The following is a 22,833-nucleotide window of genomic DNA, read 5'->3' on the forward strand; positions in this document are numbered from 1 at the left end:
ACCGTTCAGAAAGCGTTTAAATAAGCTAATGGATGATGGATTATTTGAAGGAAGCTAGGAACAGAAAAGATAATACATGTCACTCGGATATGTGTATCCAGGGAGGTGAACAAAGGTGATGGTGCCGGGTATGCTGAAGGAGCTCAGTAAGAGCCTTGCCACCTTCCTTTGTGGCCGAGGGCAAACAGCCTGCGTCAGTTGGAGGCCGTCCCCAACCATCTCCTCTGACTTACTCTCTCCTCACGTTCCTTGAACCTGCCTGACCCTCCCTTGCCTGGGCTGAGCCCTGTGACATCAATTCCTGTGCAACCAACAGCAGTGCTTGTTTTGCTGCCAAGATGGGAGTTCTGACCTAAGACCACCGACCACACCACCAGCCCCTCTTGGGGGATGCTGGTCACTGAATCGTATTAGCCAGAACCTCTCTGCCTTGATTAGAGGCCCCTTTGAATCTGGTGCCCTCACCTCTCCTCACTCTTGGGGGTCCCCATTCCCACCCTGGCCATCTCCCCACCTGCCTCTGCCGTGCTCTTGTCCAATCCCTTGCTGTCTCCAATGCCTTTCCACCCTTGGGTCATCCAGGAGATCTTTCAGGAAGAAATCTATTCCTCAGCCTCCTCTCAAACTTACAAATGCATTTTATCCCCAAATTCCAATTTACAAATCAAGAAAAAGCCGTTATTCATATTACAATTGAATTCTTAGCTTTATAAAACTGTGTTTTACAGAATTCTTCAAATTTTGTCTTCTTTTGATCAGAAATTGCCCTTTATAGTTTTTAATTGAGATACAATTGACATGTAACATCATATTAGTTTCAGGTGTACAACATAATGATTTGATATAGGTATATATTGCAAAATAATTACAAGTCTAGTTAACATTCATCACCACACAGTTACAATTTTTTGTAATGCAAAGTGTGTGTTTTAAAGCCACACTGAAACTATTTAATTTACAGGAATTAGATTTACACATATATGTTATCTCCTCACTATATTTTTATGTCCTTATGGACAACTGCTTTTTTGAAAAAACTCCCCAGGTGCCTGGCATCTTCCTCAAACATAGTTACTGGATAAACAGTTGCTGAATGAACCAGTGAACAAAAGTCAAAGTGGAGAGTAAGAGTTTGTTATTGTGTCTTCAATAGCAACAGAGCCATGTGCACAATTAATGCTTTGAGAGAAATCTGACTAACAATTCTTAAGGGCTTACTCTGGGGTGAATTTACTAGGAAACCTCAATTTCAATCTCTCTTCTCTCCGCTTCATGTCTGCCTGGTACACTGAGGGCAGCAGGTGCTTGTACGGGGCAGCGTAACCACAAGGGGATTCCGTGCCACAATGATCCAATTTGGCGTTGGTGGTTAATAACACTGTCAGAGCTTGTCGGTTTTGTTTATGTGCCTATTTCTCGGGGTACGCAATGAAAATGATAAAAAGTGACTTTAGGATGCCAAGGTGACATGATTGTTTGATGCTGAGAATAATTTAGGGCAGTCGACATGAGTCTTTCTTACCCACTTTTGATTTCCTCTCATTTAATTCAAGTCCCAATAATGCACTAGAGCAATTCATGGGAATAATATTACATCTGGAAATTTGGGGAGATTCTAGCTTGTGTATTTCTGTCTGCATAGGGCTTAGATAAGGATCTTCCCACATAATTAGCCTAACATTACTTGTGGATTAACTTGGGAGTCCAGGGAGGGGATACAATGCATTTCTGTGTATTTCAAGTGCAGAAGAAATGTTTATCCAAATTAGTTAACCATAGATGATCACAGAAGCTGAGAAAAGAATTAACAAGAGTGGTAATTGAGCCAAATCTCATAGATGACAGTATCCTGCAAAGTATCGGGTCCATGACAAGATTCAGGATCTCCAGACAAGTGGACGAACATTTCACTGTGTTCGCATATGCTAGTGACAGGCGTCATTTGTGTTTGGCTACTTCCTTGAGGTCTAGTTGGCATCTCCGGTTGTGACACTAACTTCTGTCTTTCCCGGGTCCCAGTGCTCGTGATTCATGGAACTGTTTCAGGGCGGCCAGCTCCTCACAACTGGGCCTCCCCACCCTCTCTCTGTGGCCTCTTTGGTCTCTAACTCATCCTTTGTGGGAAGGGCGATCTGAAATCCAGAAGCACTGTCTGCACGCTTTCACAGACAGATTGATGGCCAGTGCCAGCAACGTTTCTCACCAGACGCTGTCCAAGTGGGCCCTGAGAAAAGATGGGGAAACATGTTTCAAAGTCGTTTACGGGAATCCACATTAGGAGAAAGGCGGGTCGACGGGACAGTTAACAAGTACTTACCGCACACACAGAGTACAGAGCATCAGATTAGACTAGAGCAGGGGTCCTTGTTTGTCCCATGTCCCACAGTGATTTTATTAAGTCTTCAGAAGTGACTAGAGCACTAGGGAAAACCGTGCTGTGTGTTGTCGGTGAGGAAATCGACCTCTCAGATCCTCTTTTGAATCTGTACAGTGGTTAGTGGTGGCTGCGGCTAAGAGATAATGCACGTAGAGGGCCAGCGGGGGCCTCTGTTGGCGTTAGCCTGTCCCCTCACATCCTATTTCCCTCTGCAGGGAGAGGACTAGAGATAAGGGTCAAAGTTAGAAAGCGAGGTTAGTTCTCACAATCAGATAGCCACCACTTTCCAAGGATGTGCCACTGGGCCACCCTCCGGAAGGTGAGAACTTATTACAATAGCTATAGCCCTATTATTTTTGTACCCCTCATTTATTCTCAGCAACCTCTGAGGTGGGTATTATTACCCATGTTTACAATGGGGGCAACCTGACTTGGAGGTGAAGGATTTGCCCAGCAGTCGGACCGCAGCATCCATGCCATGACCATCCGGCCACATGGACAAACCCTCTGCCCCTGTGTGTGCACGCCATCAGCGTGGCAACCTTCCCTGCCCACTAAAAACTACTGAAAACATAGCCTAGGCTTTTGTTTGTTTGGTTGAAGAGGAAACAAACTCAGAAGGGTACCTGTATACCTAAGGTTACACAGCTGGTGACCACAGAATTGACCTGAAACCCTGACAGAACACCTGGACTTAGTCTCAGTTGGTTCCATCCAGGAAGTCACGGCACCTCTATACCCTCTGGACTTCCAGCACCTGCCTTTCTAAATGGCTTTATTTTACTTTATAGCGATGATGACTCCCTGATTTTTTGTTTGCTTGAATTCTGTCTGGCACTAGAAGGCTGGCCCCCCAGGGCAGTGCCCTGGGCTGTTTCATTATCATTTATCTCCCCAGAACCCACCATCCACTAGTAGATGGGCACCAGTGAGAACCTGCAGAAGTGGATTTCTAATGTCCGAGAGTCTAAGCACCTGTAAATAGTGAGGGGAAAGGAGCATGGGCCACCTTTTTGGGTTAACAAATTTACATCTTAACAGGGATTTTTCCATAGGACTTTAACACAGAGGAGTAGATTCTATGGTGAAAGCATCATGGCAGGTCATTTGGGGGTCGAGTGTTAAGCAGAAGAATTTTGCATCCCTGTAAGTCACCTCCTCAGGGAACAACCTGTACTGTGAGGGGCAGCTGGATCTGAAGTCCATGATGTAATTTAGTGATGATTCCTATGATGGACATTTCAGGGAGGAAAGAGAAGCCATTCTGGAAGACCACTTGTCATGTCTGGGGGGAAATAGCTCCCCACCAATGGCTTTTAGCGCTTCTCAATCCGACTGTCCCTGTCCTCATGTGAAGTTTCCTAAGCCTGTCCTTTTCCTTGTGCTAGTTTTATTTTCTGAAAATGGGTTCCCATTAGCAACGTAATTGTTTATAAATCAGAAAATCTTTTTTTTTTGAGCATGGTGGAGGGCTGCACCACATTAAAAGCAGACAATCAATTATGATGAAATTCAATAAAATCACTGTAATTAGTAAGGTCTGCATATATAATTTTTAACAGCCATGAGGAGCACATAGGTCAAATCATGTGTTAAAAATCCTTGCCTCCCCCCAAGTTCTCCAATTAGTCTACTACTATAGTTAGGGCCAAGGGATTTAGTGAGGTCTTCCTTGAAGTTTCCTTTGCTCACTTCAGGAATGGAGGAAGGTCGTGTGTGTGTGTGTGTGTGTGTGTGTGTGTGTGTGTGTGTGTGTGCGCGCGCGCGCGCGCCCTCGAAGCCTGAAGGTGGGGAAAGAAACTGTGAAACAGGACTCCTATGTTTGCTTATTTATGTTACCACTTCCTCCCCACCCTGTCCTCCTCTTAGTGTTTGTTTCCAAATCGAACCGTCCCCTCTTCTTCGCCTCGGCTTCCTCAACCCCGAGGATTCAAAAGAGACGGCAAGCGGCCCCGCCTTCTTATGAATATGCAACAGTAAGGGGCTGGGAGGAAGCCGGAGAGGAAAACCCTGCAAGAAATTCACCCTGTCTGCCTGAATCGGCTCCGGGCCGCTCCCAGCCTCTACCACGCCCTGCACCGGCCGGCGAACAATAGCACAGCCCCGGGGCGCGGAGGCGCGCGCCGCTGCAGAGGAGCTGCTGGATGTTCGTCGCCCGGGAAACGTGGAGTCTGAACAGCTCTTCAGAGCCAGTCTGAACTCCGGCCGGGAAGGTAGCAACCGGACGGGTTCACCGTCTCCGGCCCGAGGGGCCCGAAGGTCCCGCCTTTTGCCCTGCAAATGAGGGGGGCGCAGGGGCCCTCGCGGCGGCGCCCGCCGGGGCCGAGTTCCCCGCCTGCTTCCCCGTGACTTCCTGCCCACCGGAGCTCGGCGCGGGGTAGGCAGTCCCTCAAGAGAGCCCCGCTAACGTGCAGGAATGCTGAGAAAGGTAGGCGGGTTTTCTGTGCCGCTGGTCACCCCTCCCTCACTTTTGGGGAGGGGACCACCCAGCAGCAGGTGGCTGAACTTCTGCGTCCGTGGCACGCTTTCTGAAGCGAGGGTGAGAGGAGGCGAAGGGGAGCGGAGCGCTGGGTGAGCTGAAGGTTTGAGAAGTTGCCGCGGCCCCAACAGGTGCAGCGCAAACGCCACGCTGCGCCCGGGAGGCGCGAGCACCCGCCGGCGGCCCGCGTCGCCATGGCAGCGGGGGCGGGGCCTAGCCGCAGCATGCGTCGCCATGGCAGCGGGGGCGGGGCCGAGCCGCGGCGTGCCCGGGTTGCCTGGCGACGGAAGGGCGCGGGGAGGGGCTCGCGGTGTCCCCGGGAGATTCTCCGAGGACCAGCCACCAAGTCTGGGGTTTCTTTGACGCTCGTTTCCTGGCCGTTAACTTAAGCCTATTGGCAGCGCTGGCCTTTGGTTAAGGAATCAGCCTTCTCGGCTACCGCCTACTCAATGCCATAATACTCTTTTGAAAATACTCGGATTGTGGTCTGATGGAAGACGTGAAAAAGTAGGAAGATATTCCTTTCTAAAGCAACAACAAAAACGTGTACTGTTTCCTCGTTTTCAAGGATATTCCTTAATTATTATCATGTTTAAAAACTAAAATAGAGTACGTGGTTTGGATCCATGAAAACGAATTGACCTTTGGCCTTTCCGACATATTAACCAAAATCTTTGCTAAAGAAAAGCGCATGCAACAGACAGCACTATTAAAAATTCACTGTCGCATCTTAAAATGTCTTAGAAAGACACGACTCTCACAATGCATGTGAGAGAATTAATTTCATTTTATCTCACTGGGTATTTTCTTGCATGTAAATGTGCCTGATAATTTTGGCTTCTTATTTTAAAGGTTGTTTTAGCTCTACACTACAGAATAAAGTTGACAAGGACTTTGCATGACCTTTTCCAGAGCAGTGACTGACAGCGACCGTAGTACTTCCCCCTACTCTTTTTTCCTTTTATCCTCCTATAGCTAAAAGTATCTTTTGGTGTTTTTCATCTCTTTCTCCAGATTTAAATTGCCAAAGACACAGGTCTGTTACCAGGACTTAAGATGTGTTCCACGCACTAGTTTATTTCTTCCTCTTCCTCCATTTTAAAATTATCTACGTATTATTTATTTATTTGTGTATTCATTCATCAGACATGGATTGAGGTTCTGATACGTGCTGTGTACCTTGCTAGACTCCAGAGAAGAGAAGTAAGTGGTGGGAGGGACACACAAAGTTGCGTCAGAAAAATTCACCGTTTAGGGAGAGGCAAAGGCTGGGAAGTCATCAGAATCCACTATGATACTTTCTCATCTAGAAATTCCACCCAGGATGACCGCTGCTACTGGCCAGGAGAGGTGCACTGATTATTCTTGCCCTTTCAAGGCAAAGGTAGCCATTTAAAATATGAGGAAGATGACACTCATAAAAGTACAGTACTATGGCCCAGGACTTACAGTCAGTAAGTGGTCAAGTCAGGATCCAAATTCAAATATGGCTCCTAAGACATATGGCTTCTGAAGCATTGAGCCATTTGACCCTATGTCCCTACTAACGAAATTACCATATTTTGAATTTTGTGAATTTCCACCAAAAAAAAAAAAACAACTATGCAGTTTCTTTTTTGGTTGAGCTGTTTTTAAAGTCAGGTATTTCAAAAGTCAGATATGAATTGCATTTCTCAAGAATGTATGGTTTTCCTACTGAAATGTTGCTATCGTCAGTAATCTTGTTTTCAGGGGTTCCCAAGTAGTTAATGAGAAAATTAAGATTTGGTTATTCAAATCGTGTTTTAAGAATATTGGAGGTACTTGTGTATTTTTTTTTTAATTTACTTATTTATTTATTTTTGGCTGCATTGGGTCTTTGTTGCTGCACGTGGGCTTTCTCTAGTTGCGGCGAGCGGCGGCTACTCTTCGTTGCGGTGTGCGGGCTTCTCATTGCGGTGGCTTCTCTTGTTGCGGAGCACGGGCTCTAGGCATATGGGCTTCAGTAGTTGCAGCACGCGGACTCGGTAGTTGTAGCTCACGGGCTTAGTTGCTCCAAGGCATGTGGGATCTTCCCGGACCAGGACTCGAAGCCATGTCCCCTGCGTTGGCAGGTGGATTCTTAACCACTGTGCCACCAGGGAAGTCCCGGTACTTGTGTATTAAAGGGTTCTGTTGTACAAATTGTTACACAATTAGATTTCTTTAAAGCAAAATACATTACTTCGTTAGCATTCAGGTTTTTATTACCTTTCCTGATTTTAGATGTTTTCAATCAGATTGGTTAGCTTCTTCTGGCATTGTCTTTAGACAGGTGATAATTGGAAATTGCTGTGTGGAAAGTTGTCCTAAAAAGTTCAGCTATGGGGCTTCCCTGGTGGCGCAGTGGTTGAGAGTCCGCCTGCCGATGCAGGGGACGCGGGTTCGTGCCCCGGTCCGGGAAGATCCCACGTGCCGTGGAGCGGCTGGGCCTGTGAGCCATGGCCGCTGAGCCTGCGCGTCCGGAGCCTGTGCTCCGCAACGGGAGAAGCCACAGCAGTGAGAGGCCCGCGTACCGCAAAAAAAAAAAAAAAGTTCAAGTATGTACCTGGCTTGACCTGCAGTGAGATTTGGCTCCACACACCCCGTCACAGCCCTGAAAACCACGTTGAACTAATTTCATAAGTGTTTTTCCAGTTAAAATGTTATTTTCCTGAATAGATTGCAGGATCGATGAAGGCAGGAACCAGATCTTTCGTGTCTTTAGAATCTTTCTCTTAACATCAGCTACAACACTCTTCATAAATCTTAACTGGCAGGAGAAACAAAAAAAAAACTTTATCAGGCCAACAAAATATAGAGTAGAAGAAATAACCCTTTAAAATATATAATATTCAGAGTCACAGAAGTTCAAATTATTTGTTGATTTTTTGTTTGTTTGTTTGTTTTTTGTTTTTGCGGTACGCGGGCCTCTCACTGCTGTGGCCTCTCCCGTTGCGGAGCACAGGCTCCGGACGCGCAGGCTCAGCGGCCAATGGCTCACGGGCCCAGCCGCTCCGCGGCACGTGGGATCTTCCCGGACCGGGGCACGAACCCGCGTCCCCTGCATCGGCAGGCGGACTCTCAACCACTGCGCCACCCGGGGAACCCTGTTGATTATTTTTTTTCCGTGATACCTCACTATAAAATTCCAGGTAGTACCTATTTTGCAGATAGAAATTTTTACCGCAATTAATTATCCATAGATGATCACAGAAGGTAAGAAAAGAATTAACAAGACTTACGGTGACTAGTATTTAAGTATTTTCCAGTGTGTTATCTTTTTTTTTTTTTTTTTGCGGTACGCGGGCCTCTCACTGTTGTGGCCTCTCCCGTTGTGGAGCACAGGATCCGGACGCGCAGGCTCAGCGGCCATGGCTCACGCACCTAGCCGCTCCTCTGCATGTGGGATCCTCCCGGACCGGGGCACGAACCCGCGTCCCCTGCATCAGCAGGCGGACTCTCAACCACTGCGCCACCAGGGAAGCCCCAGTGTGTTATCTTAATTGAACCTCACAACAACCCTGAAAGCATAGGGGAGGAAATCTTTTTCCTCTACCCGCTGGGTTTTTTGGCTGGTCTAATAATTTAATTGACATAAGACAGATTAACAGGAGAAAAACAAATTAGTTATGTACGTAGGGGGGGTCCCAAAGATATGAGACCCAAGGGCATGTCGGGCAGCTGAGGCTTCTATACTATCCTGAGCTGAGGAATGGGATGGGGGCCTGAGGCTTCCAAGGGGAGGAGGGTGATGCACAGGACAGTAAGAAGACAGATGTTTGGTGAGTTGATGGTTGCCCTGCCATATAGATAGGTCATTCAGATAAAAGGGATCTCTGGTAATAGCTCTCTCTCTCTGAGTCTGGCCCCAGTCTCAATTCCTTCAGGAAACTGAGGGGGAGGTAAAAAGCCCCTCCTGGGTCTCTTGGGCCCTGATTCTCTTTAGCTCAAAACAATCCACGAGCCAAAGTGGCACATTTTGGGGAGGCTCGTTCTGAACCCCTTCGAAGGGATTCACAACACCAGTTTTTTTTTTAATGTATGAGAAAACAGAAGCTCAGAGAAGTTGAGCGACTTGGTCAGAGTCACCCAGCAAGGGAGAGTCACATCTTCTGATGAAGTCAAGTGATACCCTTGCAAAGTCAAGAGACACGCCTGTGAGCTCTGGGGGCCTGAGCCTCTTGACAGACTCGGGGAGTCAGGGTGCAAAATGCCTTCTCTCCCTCTCACCTCCCCCAGGCTCCCCCTCTGTCTGGGAAGAAGGCGAGGGAACCTCTTTTAAAAGACAAGTAAAGAAAGAAGCGGGGCAGAAAGAAGGGGGAGCCAGTGTTCAAAATTGGTAGTGGGGAGACCCGGGGGAGGGGTGTGCTAGTCTACTAGGGCTTCTGTAACAGAGTATCCCAGACTGGCAGGCTTAAACCACAGGCCTTTACTGTGTCACAGCTCTGGAGGCTGGAAGTCAGCAGGGTGGGTTTCTTCAGAGAACTCTCTCCTAGGCTGGCTGATGCCCCCTCTTTGTGGTACCCTCATTTGGTCCTCCCTCCGTGTGTGTCTCTGTCCTAATCTCTTCTTGTTATGACACCTGTCATACTGGATTAGGGCCCACCCATCTGACCTCATTTTACCATAATTGCCTCTTTAAAGGCCCCAGCCGCCAAATACAGTTACGTTGGGAGGTCCTGGGGGTTAGGACTCCAGCAGATGAATTTTGAGGGAACTCATTTCAGCCCATAATAGAGACTAAGGAAAGTGAACTTGGTCCATGACCCAGAAGACAAGACATTGCAATTGCTTTACGGTTCCCATTAGTTTTCTCTCCTGGCACCGATCAACGTTTGGGTGAGTTGTGGCCGTCTTTTACAACAGTATATTCCACCGGACGTATAAAGAAAACAAAGAGATTCAGAGCTGAACTCTTCTGTATTTAGCTTGCTTTATACTTCATTTTCACTCTCACCTCTGCAGGGCCAGCTTCCAACCTTGTCACATTTTGACGGGGGCAGACAAAGCTGGCGATGACCCCCGTTTCCAGCTAGGTATGACCTGTCTCTCTGCCTTTTTTAGTGCCGTGGAGTGATTTGAGTCACGTGCACTGCCTGGGAAGCGTGATAAATGCACTGAAAATGAAATCACAATACTGCAAGGACAGGGGAGCGTAGATTTTGCAGCCCTCAGAGCCATGAAGATAAAAGCTAGGGCAACCTTCCATCTGAATGGCATTCTCCATGCTTATTTCTAACAAAATATGCTCAGCATCGTGTTTCAGACCGTGGAAGGTAGCCAGAAGAATTTGAAGGTTTTCTCTGAGGCACTGAACAACTTACAAGGTTATAATTGGAATGTATTGCAAAGACTCAAATTATGAAAATGCTGTGGTCATAGGATATCAGGGACCAAGGGAAGCCTGCAGGTCTTGTAGGCAGTGCCTGGCCCTTGTCTGGACTCCACAGAACCTGCTTTGTGAAGGCAGGAATCCAGCCTAGGTTTCAAGGTAGCCCAAGAAGGTTCCAGAGTTTCCTGCAATAAAGATTTCAATATTCACCGAACATCAGGGTCTCAAAGGACTTTTGTTTGTTTCCTCGATTTCCTTCATTACTTCATATGGTAGAGCGTGGGTGTCCACTTTTTTGCATGGAATAGCTTGTCATTTGCTAAAAGAGTCTTCATATGTCATTTCTTGGCTCTTTTTGGTAAGTTGAATGGAAACTCTGTCCATTGTGAAGAATCTGTTTCTATCACAGTCCCAGGGAAGCCGCCCCTCACCATCCTGAGTTGTGGGTTGCTTTTTATGTCTTCACCGCACTTGCTTGAGTTGTGACCTTTGAGGACTGTCCTATTTACTTCTCTAATCGTGAGGCCCTGGACTCTATTCTGAAATATCCTTACGGAAGAATGTGTATCCCGTACACTTGGGGAAGCTTTTTCCAGGAATACCAAAAGCTTTCAAAATGTGCTCTTTGGATGGGATCCAGCAGCTTTCCTTTTTTTTCTTTTTTTTTTTTTTTAACATCTTACAATGGTGTGTTAGTTTCCGCTGTATAACACAGTGAATCAGCTATACATATACATACATCCCCATATCTCCTCCCTCTTGCGTCTCCCTCCCACCCTCCCTATCCCACCCCTCTAGGTGGTCACAAAGCCCCGAGCTGATCTCCCTGTGCTATGCGGCTGCTTCCCACTAGCTATCTATTTTACGTTTGGTAGTGTATATATGCCCATGCCACTCTCTCACTTCGTCCCAGCTTACCCTTCCCCCTCCCCGTGTCCTCAAGTCCATTCTCTACGTCTGAGTCTTTATTCCTGTTCTGCCCCTAGGTTCTTCAGAACCTTTTTTTTTTTTTTAGATTCTGTATATATGTGTTAACATACGGTATTTGTTTTTCTCTTTCTGACTTACTTCACTCTGTATGACAGACTCTAGGTCCACCCACCTCACTGCAAATAACTCAGTTTTGTTTCTTTTTATGGCTGAGTAATATTCCATTGTATATATGTGCCACATCTTCTTTATCCAGTCATCTGTCGATGGGTGCTTAGGTTGCTTCCATGTCCTGGCTAGATCCAGTAGCTTTCCACAATGGGTGCTTTCAGGAACAGGTTCATGTGTGAGCCAGCTATCATTATCCCAGCCCAAAAGGAATGTGTCCTCCTCAGAGCAGTGCGTGCTTAATCAGTGAGGGGCTGGGTGCTGGTGCCTGAAGTTTGAAAAGTCAGCCTTGAAAGTTAGTGCAAGTTCCTGAAGGGCAGAACTGTACGTTTCCCCTTCTGATTCGAGCCAGACACTTGTCTCCCTGGTCGGTTGTGCATATCGGCCGGCACAGGTCCAGGATGTGGGTTGGTCTGTTCAACGGCTGCTTCTAGAACACCTTTAATTAAGATCTCCCCTCAGAGGCACTCCCTCAACTTAGGAGAAAAGAAGGCAACACTGATGTACGAAGAGTGAGGAGGAGCTGCTGTTCATGGCTGTTCGTGACTGCCCCAGGTTTGGGCCCAGTGAAGTCCCCTTCATTCCTCTACACTACTGGAGAGGGTCATGACCTTGAAGTGGCCTGGAAGTTCCCAGGCTTTCAGGGAGCATTTATCAGCCATTCACGATCTTCTCAGGCTGCAGGGCATGAGAAGACATGTCATGGACTTTCTCCTCAAGCAGCTGATACTCTAGTTCAGGGTAAACAGATGTGAAAATAAGAAAGCACAATTCAGGGCTGTGTCATGTACACGCTGGTAGGTGTGCTCCAGACACTGCGAACAGCTGCTCGAGGTGGGCTCGGCAGCCAGAGAATTGCATCCTCTTTTTTTTTCTTTATTTTCTTTATGTTTAAAAAATTTTTATTTTATATTGGAGTCTAGTTGACTTACAATGTTGTGTTAGTTTCAGGTATACAGCAAAGTGATTCAGATATATATATATATATCTCTTTCAGGTTCTTTTCCCATATAGGTAGAGTTCCCTGTGCTATACAGTAGGTCCTTGTTGATTATCTATTTTATATATAGTAGTGTGTATGTGTTAACCCCAAACTCCTAATTTATCCCTCCCCTCCATGTTTCCCCTTTGGTAACTAAGTTTGTTTTCTATGTCTGTGAGTCTGTTTCTGTTTTGTAAACAAGTTCATTTGTATCATTTTTTTAGATTCCACATATAGGTGATATGGTATGGTATCTGTCTCTGTCTGACTTACTTCACTTAGTCTGATAATCTCTAGGCCCATCCATGTAGCTGCAAATGGCATTATTTCATTCTTTTTACGGCTGAGTAGTATTCCATTGTGTATGGTATCACATCTTCCTTACCCATTCCTCTGCTGATGGACATTTCAGTTGCTTCCGTGTCTTGACTGTTGTCAATAGTGCTGCTATGAACATTGGGGTGCGATGCATCCTCTTTCCTCACTGTGGCTTCTCAGATGCGGATCTCCTTCAAGTTCCCGTCACCCCAGCCCCTTAACCTGGCCCTTTCCTGCTTTTCCAGTGAGGCTGCTCAAGAAATCCTATCTCAGATGAGTTTAAACCAGGGTGAATCTGGCCACAGGATTCGAAGCCTTTATACTCCTGGGAGCTCCCTCAGGACTTGATGGAAATAAAGGAGGGACTGGGCTGAAGGAGCAGAAGAGAGAGCCATTTCTACTGTCTCATCATGGATAGAGTTCATAAATCCTTGGAAGGCCATAAAAAGACTGCTTGAGTATTCATTTCAAGGACAGAATGATATGTAGGCAACATAAGAACAGGAGACTGTGTGCATGGCCACAGCAGGGCAGAGAGGAGGAAAAAAGCGGTCCAAACCCTAGATGGTGATAGGATAGGGCACCTGCAACTGGTCCTTACCCTGAGACCACGGGAAGAAAATAAACATGGCGGCTAGGAAGCCAGCTCTGGGATACAGACGTGTCCCCTGGGAGCTCTGTGCTCCCCACTCCTGAGCTCTGTACTCCTCACCCACTGGGGCCCAGACCCCCCTCCCCCATGATGAGCAGCAGTGATTTGGAGCTGCAGAGTCTGCTGCAGGGAGAACAGAGTCTCTGATTCCATTGGTCCTGGCACGTGGAGCTGGCAGTCAATTCTGTTGTAGGGGGTTAGGTGTGCAGGTGATTTTTAGCACACCACTGTTTCTTGTGCTTGTGTTAGGTATTTGGGGCTGGCCCAGGGACCAGTTCTGTATATCCTATTTGTAAGGAAAATATATGCTGAACTTGAAGCAAGTGAAATGTATGTTTGAGCAGCAAGCCTTTGTGAAATGAAGATCAGAGCAACTGGGAATTTTATCTGGACCGCCAAGGCATAGAGGAATGAGCGTTAGAGGAGGGTGCGGAGACCTGGGTACAAATATCATCTCTGATACAAATTCACAGATTTTAGCAAAAAGCGAAATCCCCGAGAGTTGTTATCTGTAAGAGGAGGGACTTGATTAGATGATTTCTGAGGTCCTGCTGTGTTCTGGAATTCTGCTCTTTCTGAAAGGCAGCCTAAAATGGGATGTGTCACCTCTAAGAATCCCAAATGCCGGTCAGGTATCCATCCCTTTGCCTTTTATTCGTGAGTCTCCTGGTGTCCCCATGAGTCTGTCGTAGTCAGCGATGCTGTTTCCTCCCGGTGTCTGTACACAAGGTTGGGAACGTCTCTCCAGGAAAAGGTTTAGAGGTGAGAATTTCTCAGTTTTCCTTAACTGATTCTTTTGTTTCATGCCTTTGTAAAAATAAAATTGTCTCCACATGCCCTTGGCTTCCATGTCTTGGCTGTGAGATCTCAGCCTTGAGAAACCATCAGGCCAGGTAAGCTGTTTTTATTGTTATTACATCACATCTCAAGGAGAGCCTCCCAGGATGCATCCCCAGATCAAATGCCTGTAATTTCCTTTGATTGGAAACATGGAAGGATCTCCTTGTGCAGTGAATTACAACGTATACAAAGTGAAGGACAATTCTTGGTCACTTTACACGGAGCAGGGAATTTTGAAAAGTTTGGAATTTTGGTATTTTGGATTTATACTTTAAATGAACAAGGGGATCAAACTAAATGGAACCTACACTGAATCTGGCTAGTGAAAATAGATCTCTTAGTTTATAGAAGTTATCATCTTGGGATCTTATATATCAGGTTTCCTTGTAGTGTTTCTATTTAGGTAGTAAATGTGGTGTTTTAGAAACATTTTTCCTTTCTAATTATATATTTATTTATTTATTTTGAAAGGAAAAAGAGAAATCCACACAAACATTTCTCAGAAGCTTCCAATTAGGCAAATCTTAGGAAAAATGCATATTACGATCTGAAATGCGTATTATGATCTGTAGTTAAATAAGCATGTTTTGGTTTATAAGCTGAGTGTTCCCATACCATCAGCATGAGATGTATATAGAGTTTTCCCTTTGAAAACATTTCTGTCCAGGATCCAAGCAATGGATTTTTATTTCCTTTCTCTGGATCAGAGAGATCATTAAAAGGAATTCTAGCTCGGTACTTTGCTTACTTTCCCATCAGAGATAACTAATTCCGTCTCACCTGTGTTACAACCGGGTAGAAGCATTTGATAGTGTTTCACAAGCTAAGGAGTGGAGCAACTAACAAAATTTCTGACTGTGTTGGTTACAGTTTTGAGAACTGTAGTGGGATACACTTAATTCTTAGCATAAAAACATGTCATTGATTTTTTTTTTTTTAAAGAAAGGGAAATAACATGAATGAGTGCTGACTGTGAACCGGACATTGATGTATTTACAGTATTTGGAGCTGTTGTTGCTTTTATGTTGGAAGTTAGTAAAGTGAGACATGGAGAAGTTATATCACCTGTCAGAGGACACACTGAATAAGTGGCAAAGCTGGTGTCCAACCTCAGAAAAAAAAAAAGAAAAGAAGAATTTTTACTGTCTAGCTGTTGAATATGTATGTCACTTGAAAATGAGGAACCACATTATCTCTAAGATACCCACCCATGTTTTTTGTGGGATGAAAGACAGCTGGAATAATGTGAAAATCAGTGGTTCCCCTGATTGTGGGAATATATTCTCTGGAGTAAAGTTTAAGTAAAGTAAGCACTTCTAACATTAAATATTATATTAATCACTATTAGCTCTGGGAATCTGCCCAAACAAGTTATTCTTCCAACAATGTTTGTCTTCAGCCAACTTAGGCAATCGGCCACTGAATGAGGCATTTTTCCCCCTAAAAGACACGATTTGACCAGTAAGAATTTGGTTATGCAATTAAGTGTTGAGAAATTGGGAGGTAAAAACTCTGGACTTGGAAATCTTGGTATTTTGATGATCTAAAGTATAAACAGTTTTTCCCCCTGCAGTAAGTAACAGCTGTACAAATTTTAATTTCACATCGGCCAATCTTCCAAGCTACACTGCAAGCTATAAGTTAAGATATGAGGATAATAATTAAGAAAAGTCAAAATGCCATCAGCAGTGAGAACGTGTTTTTTAAAAAAGAAAAGGAAAAGAAGGGAAAATTCCTTTAGAAAATGACCTAGGACTTTTTTTTCCTGTTAAAAAATGAGAAAAGTGAAAGAATTTTCAAAGACTGTCGACCGATGATAGAGTTTCTTGTAAAAACTATACTTTTTCGTGGAACTCTAATCAGAAGTTTAGGAGTCGGCAGCCCCTTCTAAAGGCAACAAGAGATAGTATTATCAGGATTTTATGAGTATGATATCTGCCGTAATCTAGTCAGCGGCACTTTGTTTTAGTTGTGGAGTGACGGGCTTAGTAAAGTGGGCATCCGCGGCTGCTGGAGGGAAGATGCCAGCCAGCAGGGTCATGGGCACCAGTGGAGCCACAGTGGGACCAGGGGATGCCAGCGTGGACCGGAAGGAGGGCAGGGCCTTCACTTTCAAATAGTTCATCCTTGATTATTTCTTTGGAAAAGGTGCTTCTGGAATTTCCATTGGTATCTGATATATGAGGACAGATGACGAGGGGCGAGAAAGATTTAGCCCAAGTAGTTGGGCTGAAAGCAATGTATGAATTAGACATATGATAGAAAACAACATCTTTTGTTAATATTTTTATTCAAGTGGTTTTATATTAAAAATTTAGTGTTCCTGATAGTTTAATTGCTAATTGAACGTAAAGATATACCCCACTAGTTTACTAAAAATCTATTTTTAATAAACTGATTATTTAAAACATGGATTTTCATAGTGGGAAAAATGACAGCTTTTAAGAAAGCAAGAAAAACTCTATTAAAAATTTTAAAAATTATATTAATTTAAAATTTTTAATTATTTTTATTTTAAAAAATATATAATTTATTTACATGCTATAAAATGAGAGGGTTATGAAACAGCATCTGCTGAAAAGTAATCTCCTCTCTCCTCCAGGCTTTCACCCCACTGACCCTTCCAGGTCACCCAGCTGCCCCTCTGGGAGGGGCTGGTATTACCAGTTTTTCCGTATGCTTCAGAGAAGGTCTGCGCTTTTATAAGGAAATATGTTTTCTTCTATCCCCCTCTATTTTTTACACAAGTATTGACATAGTATACATAGTATATTGGATCCTTTATTTTTACTTAATGATATATTTCAGAGACGATATATTATGGTATATTTGACATATTATGATATATGATGTATTAATGATATATTTCATATCAGTACATAAAACGCTTCTTCATTCTTTTATTTCTATTGTGGTGAAACATACATAACATGAAATTTTCCGTTTTTAAGTGTACGGTCCTGTGGCGTTACATACATGCACATTGTTGTGCAACCATACCACCATTTATTTCTAGAACTTTTTCATCATCCCAGCTGAAACTCTGTACCCATTAAACAATAACTCCCTCTACCCCCAGCCCCCAGTTGCCACCATTCTGCTTTCTCTCTCTAAGAATTCGACTGTTTTAACTGTCTCAGAATGAGTGGAATCATATAAATGTTGTCCTTTTGTGTCTGGCTTATTGTCCTCGAGGTTTATCCATGTTATAGCATGTATCAGGATTTCATTTAGCATAATGTCCTCGAGGTTTATCCATGTTATAGCATGTATCAGGATTTCATTTCCTTTTAATGGCTGAATACCATTGTATGCGTATACCGCACTGGGTTTATCCATTCATCTGTCAATGGACATTTGTGTTGTTTCCACCCTTTTCCATTCTTTTTGATGGCTGTGTAGTATTCTGTTCTGTGGTTGTAGCATATTATATAAACCGGTTCCCTAGTGATGAGCAGCAGGTTATTTCCATGTTTCAGTGAATAACAGTGAACCTACACTCTTTGACACATGCGTGTATCTAGTAAACAAATTTCTTGAAATGGATTGGCTAAAACGAAATGTTATGGGCATGACAAATTTTGGGCTCTTGCCAACTTGTCCTCCATGGACCTTGTCCCCATTTGCACCCCCCTAGAGACTGCCTGCTTCCCGACCCCTCACTAACACAGTGTCACCAAACTCCTTTGCTCATCTCGTGGTGGAAAACGCTGTCTCAGCGCAGTTGCAATTGACATTTCTCTGGAGTGAACGCTGAGTGTTTCAGGGCCATTGTGTTGTCTTTCACTGGGACTACCTTCATGTCTTTTGTTCATGTCTCAGGTGGGCTGTTGAGTTTTTTCCTCCCTCTTCTCTATATTGGCTGTTGCTGAAAAATTTGCTTTCCTTTGGCATCCTTACCACAGGCTGTGGGAAGCTTTTGGAACCCTGCCGTGAAACGGGAATTTTGTCTAAGAATAGTGAAACCTGCTTTTCAACACCATTGGCCAAATACTGGCTCAGTGACAATAATTTCGTTAAGGCGACAGACTTTAGGAGGCAGGAGCTGTAGGGGGCTTCATATTCAGAAGAAAGTTTATCTACTCTCACAGTGTGTTTAAAGGACTTATTCATCTTTCAAAAGGTGGATGCGTAAACACAAGACAATACATAACGTGAGATGTACTGAAAAAATAACCGAAAGATAGCAGGCTTTCACACCCACCCACGGACCAGGGCAGGGTGTTGGCGGGGGGTGGTTTCGGGTGTGATGAGGCCTGAACAGAATATGGTTAGGAGGAAGCTCTTTAAGAAAAAGAATCCCAAGTGACCAGATTGCTAGCTCCCCTCGCGGGCCTGGGGAGGGGCCCTGCAGCCCCAGATTCCGTGGCCTCTTGGCACGTGGGACTCTGGAGTGCAGGCCGCACCAGCTGGGCCTCGGGGTCACAGCCACGCTGCCCGCAGGGTCCTGGGAGCACGTCCAGCGAGGCCGGTGACAGCTAGAGGTCTCAGTGCAAGCACCAACGTGCTTCCAACAGCGTCCACAGGGGGCGAGGGTGAGATGGCCCCTTTAGTGATGGGGATGTCCATGTCACCTGCCTGCCCTCGGTGACTTCTCAGTACCGTGTCACCGACGTGCTCTACGCACCCAGCATCATGCTGGTACCACAGAGAAGCTTAAGGTCAGTGGTAAGTCTAGCTGAAGAGAGCGAACATACAGAAGCCTGACATCAAAGAGACTTTGCAGCGTCTATACCTGTCATCTCCAGAGCGGGAGTGGTGGGTACTCCTCTTGGGGTGGGTAGACGGTATCAGAGTGTGTGTGTGTGTGTGTGTGTGTGTGTATACACACGTATACATAAACATACATATATGTACACGTATGTACACATATGCACATATGTATGTATGTATATATCTCCACATCTGATAGAACCTTAATACTATTTATAAATTAATAAATAAATGTGTATAGGGATGTTCAGAGTTTTAACACTCTTTGCTTATTGGGATGTGTCATTGGAAAGGCACGGAGACCATTCATCTTGACAGACACTGCCCTAGAAGCGGAACTGAGGATGTAGCCCTTTAGGGTTGTATGTGCAGACATTTGAGACCCAGGGAGGGAAGACACTGTGCGGGCAGGGCTGTGCGGTGGTGAACTCTGCGTGTCCACTAGTCTGGGCCACGAGGTGCCCAGGTACTTGGTGAAACACTTTTCCGGGTGTTTCCGGGAGGGCGTTCCTGGATGAGATGAACGTTTGAGTTGGTGGACTCAGTAACGCAGACGATCCTTCCCGACGTGGCGGCCTCATCCAATCCGCCAAGGCCTGAATAGACAGCAAGGCAGAGCGAGGAGAATTTGTCCCCTCTGCCTGCCTGTCCTCCAGCCGGACAGCGGTCTGCTCTCACCTTCAGACTCGGACTAGAACGAGACCTTCAGGCCTCCTGGGTCTCCAGCCTCCAGACTCACGCTGCAGCTCGTGGACTTGTCAGCCTCCGTGATTGTGCGGACCAGTCCCTTGTAATAGATCCCTATCCATCGTCTGTTGTTTCTGCGTCTCTGGAGGACCCTGGCCAGCAGCTGCTGGGCCCCCTGTAATCTCAGGCTGGCCCACGTTCCTGAGCCCCGGATCCCTGCAGAACCACGCGGGGAGCTTTAAGAAATACCAGAGCTTGGGTTTCTCAGAGAGTCTGATTGATTGATTTTACAACACTAAACGTTTATTATTTTCCGTGATTCTCTGAGTTGTTTGGATATAGTTCTCTTGGTCTGTGTTGGCTTGGCCAAGGCTGGATAGTCTACAAAGGTATCATTCACGTGACCGGCCATCGTTAGACTGGTTAGTCCTGTTTAAAGCTTCTCTAGAAGCTTCCTTGGCCAGAGACTCTGATTGAGTTGGTAGTTTTCAAAAGCTCCCCCAGCGGTCCGGGTGGAGAACAAGTGATGCAAATTCTAGCGTCGCAGTTGCTGGAAACCTGATCTGTCGGCTCCGAGACACTGCCCCCCATCTCAGGTGTGGCCTCAGTCTGGCCAAGCATGCAGGACGGAGGAGGACACCAGCCACCTGCTTACACACCCTCCTGCCTGACGCTGACTGAGGTGGTTTAGAACTGGTTCTGAACTGGAAGGATGGCTCTGTGAGCCTGTGGGCGGGAGGGAGGGGCTGAGAGGCAGGGCGGGGCCGTGGTCAAGGGCCCGGCCTCCTGACTCTGCCGCCTGCATCCACCAATCCTCAGTTTACCCTTCTGTCGAATGGACACGGTTAAAGACAGAACCACCTCCTGGAGTTGTTGGGAAGATTCAGCTGACACAGAAAAAGTGCTTAGAGTGATAATTAGTTGTCACCTGCACAGGTGTTGGTTACTGTCACTGAGACACGCGTCCCCCTCCACGTACACGTGCACCTGCCCCCAGGTTTGCATTCTTGCCACGTTTGCCTTGCTGGCCAAGACGCTTTGGCTGGTTCCTTATTGTTCACGTTAGCTGAGGTCCTTGTCTGGCTGTACTCGAGTTCTCCAGGCCTAGGGGTCCATCACATATGTAAGGCGACTTTGGATGTCTCTGCTCTGGACCGGTCTGTGCTCATTTTCAAAGTGCAGTTTTCAAGGGCGTCTTCATCTGGTTGTATTTCTAGGAGGGATGTTTCACTTTTCCTCATGTCGTGTACTGACAACGCATGATGGTGCTGTCACCTGTGCTTTCGGGAAAGACTGGAAGCACCAGAAAAGATGGGGTTTAAAAACGTCAACAACCTGAGTTGCCACACGGAGGGCAAAACGAGCCAGCTCTGTGGCCCGCATGGCCCCTCAGGATCCCACGCCTGACGCTTTGTACCTGCGGGGTCACAGCTTATGGCCCCGCACAGGGGGACAGAGCATCCTGGGGCTGGTTCAGTGACATTTGCCGTCCAATGCGGCAGCTTTATATGGACAACTACATTTTTACTGATGGTTTTAGTAGATCTGATACCAGCTAGTCTGTGACCCGTGTAAGTGGTATTAATATGCTGTTATTTTTAAGTGGGTTGTGCACGGAATCAGGCATATTGTCTTGTCAGCACGTTGAATTTAGCCCAGTAAAGGAATTTACAGCAGCACTTCCTTCCTTCTGGAGGCCCTTGGAGAGAATCCATTTCTTTGCTTCTTCCAGCTTCGAGGTGCTGCCTGCATTCCTTGGCTGGTGGCCCCTTCCTGCATCTTCAAAGCCAGCCATCACCTCACTCCGACCTCTTCTTTCATCCTCACTTCTCCTTCTCTGACTCTCCTGCCTCCCTCTTTTCCTTATAAGGACCTTGCTGATGACATTGGGCCCATCCGGGTAATCCGGTAGGTAGGTGTTGCTATTCTCATGTTTTGGGTCGGAAAACACGGCTCAGAGGGCCCTTGCTGTTCCTGGTGCCCCACTCCTCTTGAGAGCCGTGGGTGATGGAATAGCCCGTACTCGTTCTGGGTTTCTCATCACTCTTGTAAGGATCCATTGTGATTAAAAGAAAACTCTGAGCTTTTAAAATGATTATTTTTCTACTCTTTCCTTCCAGTTTTATTGAGGTGTCATTGACATACAGCACTACATAAGTTTAAGGTGCACAGCATAACGATTTAACTTACAGACATCATGACATGGTGACCACAATAAGTTCCGTGAACATCCATCATCTCGTATAGATACGAAATAAAGGAAAAAGAAAACATTTTTTCCTTGTGATGGGAGCTCAGGATTTATTCTCTTAACAACTCTCGTATACAGCATACAGCAGTGTTGATTATGTTTGCTGTTGTAGGTGTTGTGCATTCCCTCCCTAGTACTTACTTACCTTAAACTAACAATACTGTGAGTGAGATGGTCTCCATTTTTGTTTTTCCTTTGCTTTTTTGTCTACTGAGGTATAATGGCCATACAGTACATTGCACATGAATTGAAAGTGCACAGTTTGATCCGTGCGTGGATCTGCTTCCTATCACTGTAGATTACACTGCATTTTCAAGGACTTTATATAAAAGGAATCACACGGCGTGAACTCTTTTTGCGCCCACAGCCGTGTTGGGATTCATCCTAGTCTTCGTGTGTGTCACTGGTTCGTGCCTTTGTGTTGCCTGGTGGCAGTCCCTCGTTGGTCCGGTCACCTGTGAATGGCCATTTAGCTTGTGTCCAGTTTGGGGCTATGACACGTACAAGCGTTCACGCACGAGTCTGGGTGTGGGCCTGTGCTTTCTTTTCCCCTGTGGTCACACCTCCTAACTGAATGTTGGGCCACGTGGCAGATTGTTTAACTTTTCAAGAAACTGCCCGACTATCTTCTGCCATCGCTCTACCATTTTACACCCCCGCCAGCCATGAATGAAAGTTCCGGTTGCTCTGCCCTTCTAAAGAACACTTGGTGTGGCCAGTTTTTCAATTCTTGCAATTCTGACATGTGTGTGGTGGTATCTTAGAGAAGTTTGCATTTGCATTTCCTTAATGCCTAAGGATGTGGGGTGTTTTTTCATGTGCATATTTGCCATCTGTATATCTTCTTTCGTGAAGTATCTATACAAATATTTTGCCATTTTTTATTGGACTGTTTGTTTTCATATTATAGCATTTGAGAGTTCTTTATATATTCTAGACAAAAGTCCTTTATCAAGTATGTGATTTGCAAACATTTTCTCCCAGCCAGTGGGCTTATCTTTTCATTCTCTTAACAGTGTCTTTCAAAGAGAAGAACTGAATCTTGATGAAATCCAATTGATCAATTTTTTCTTTTGTCAATTGTGCTTGTTGTTGTTGTATCTA

General features: G+C 45.6%; 1 protein-coding gene across 1 annotated transcript in view; it reads left to right on the forward strand.

Moving 5' to 3' along the window:
- Positions 1 to 4,589: 4,589 nt before the first annotated feature.
- The window catches only part of SPATA13 (spermatogenesis associated 13), a 263,660-nt gene continuing 245,416 nt past the window's right edge, over positions 4,590 to 22,833 (forward strand). The window contains exon 1 of the mRNA XM_033409367.2: positions 4,590 to 4,805. Within this exon, the coding sequence (XP_033265258.1) occupies positions 4,794 to 4,805 (12 nt within the window). The 5' untranslated portion in view covers positions 4,590 to 4,793. The remainder of the gene's footprint in view (positions 4,806 to 22,833) is intronic.

Source organism: Orcinus orca, chromosome 18, assembly GCF_937001465.1.
Source record: "Orcinus orca chromosome 18, mOrcOrc1.1, whole genome shotgun sequence".
Taxonomy (NCBI): Eukaryota; Metazoa; Chordata; class Mammalia; order Artiodactyla; family Delphinidae; genus Orcinus; species Orcinus orca.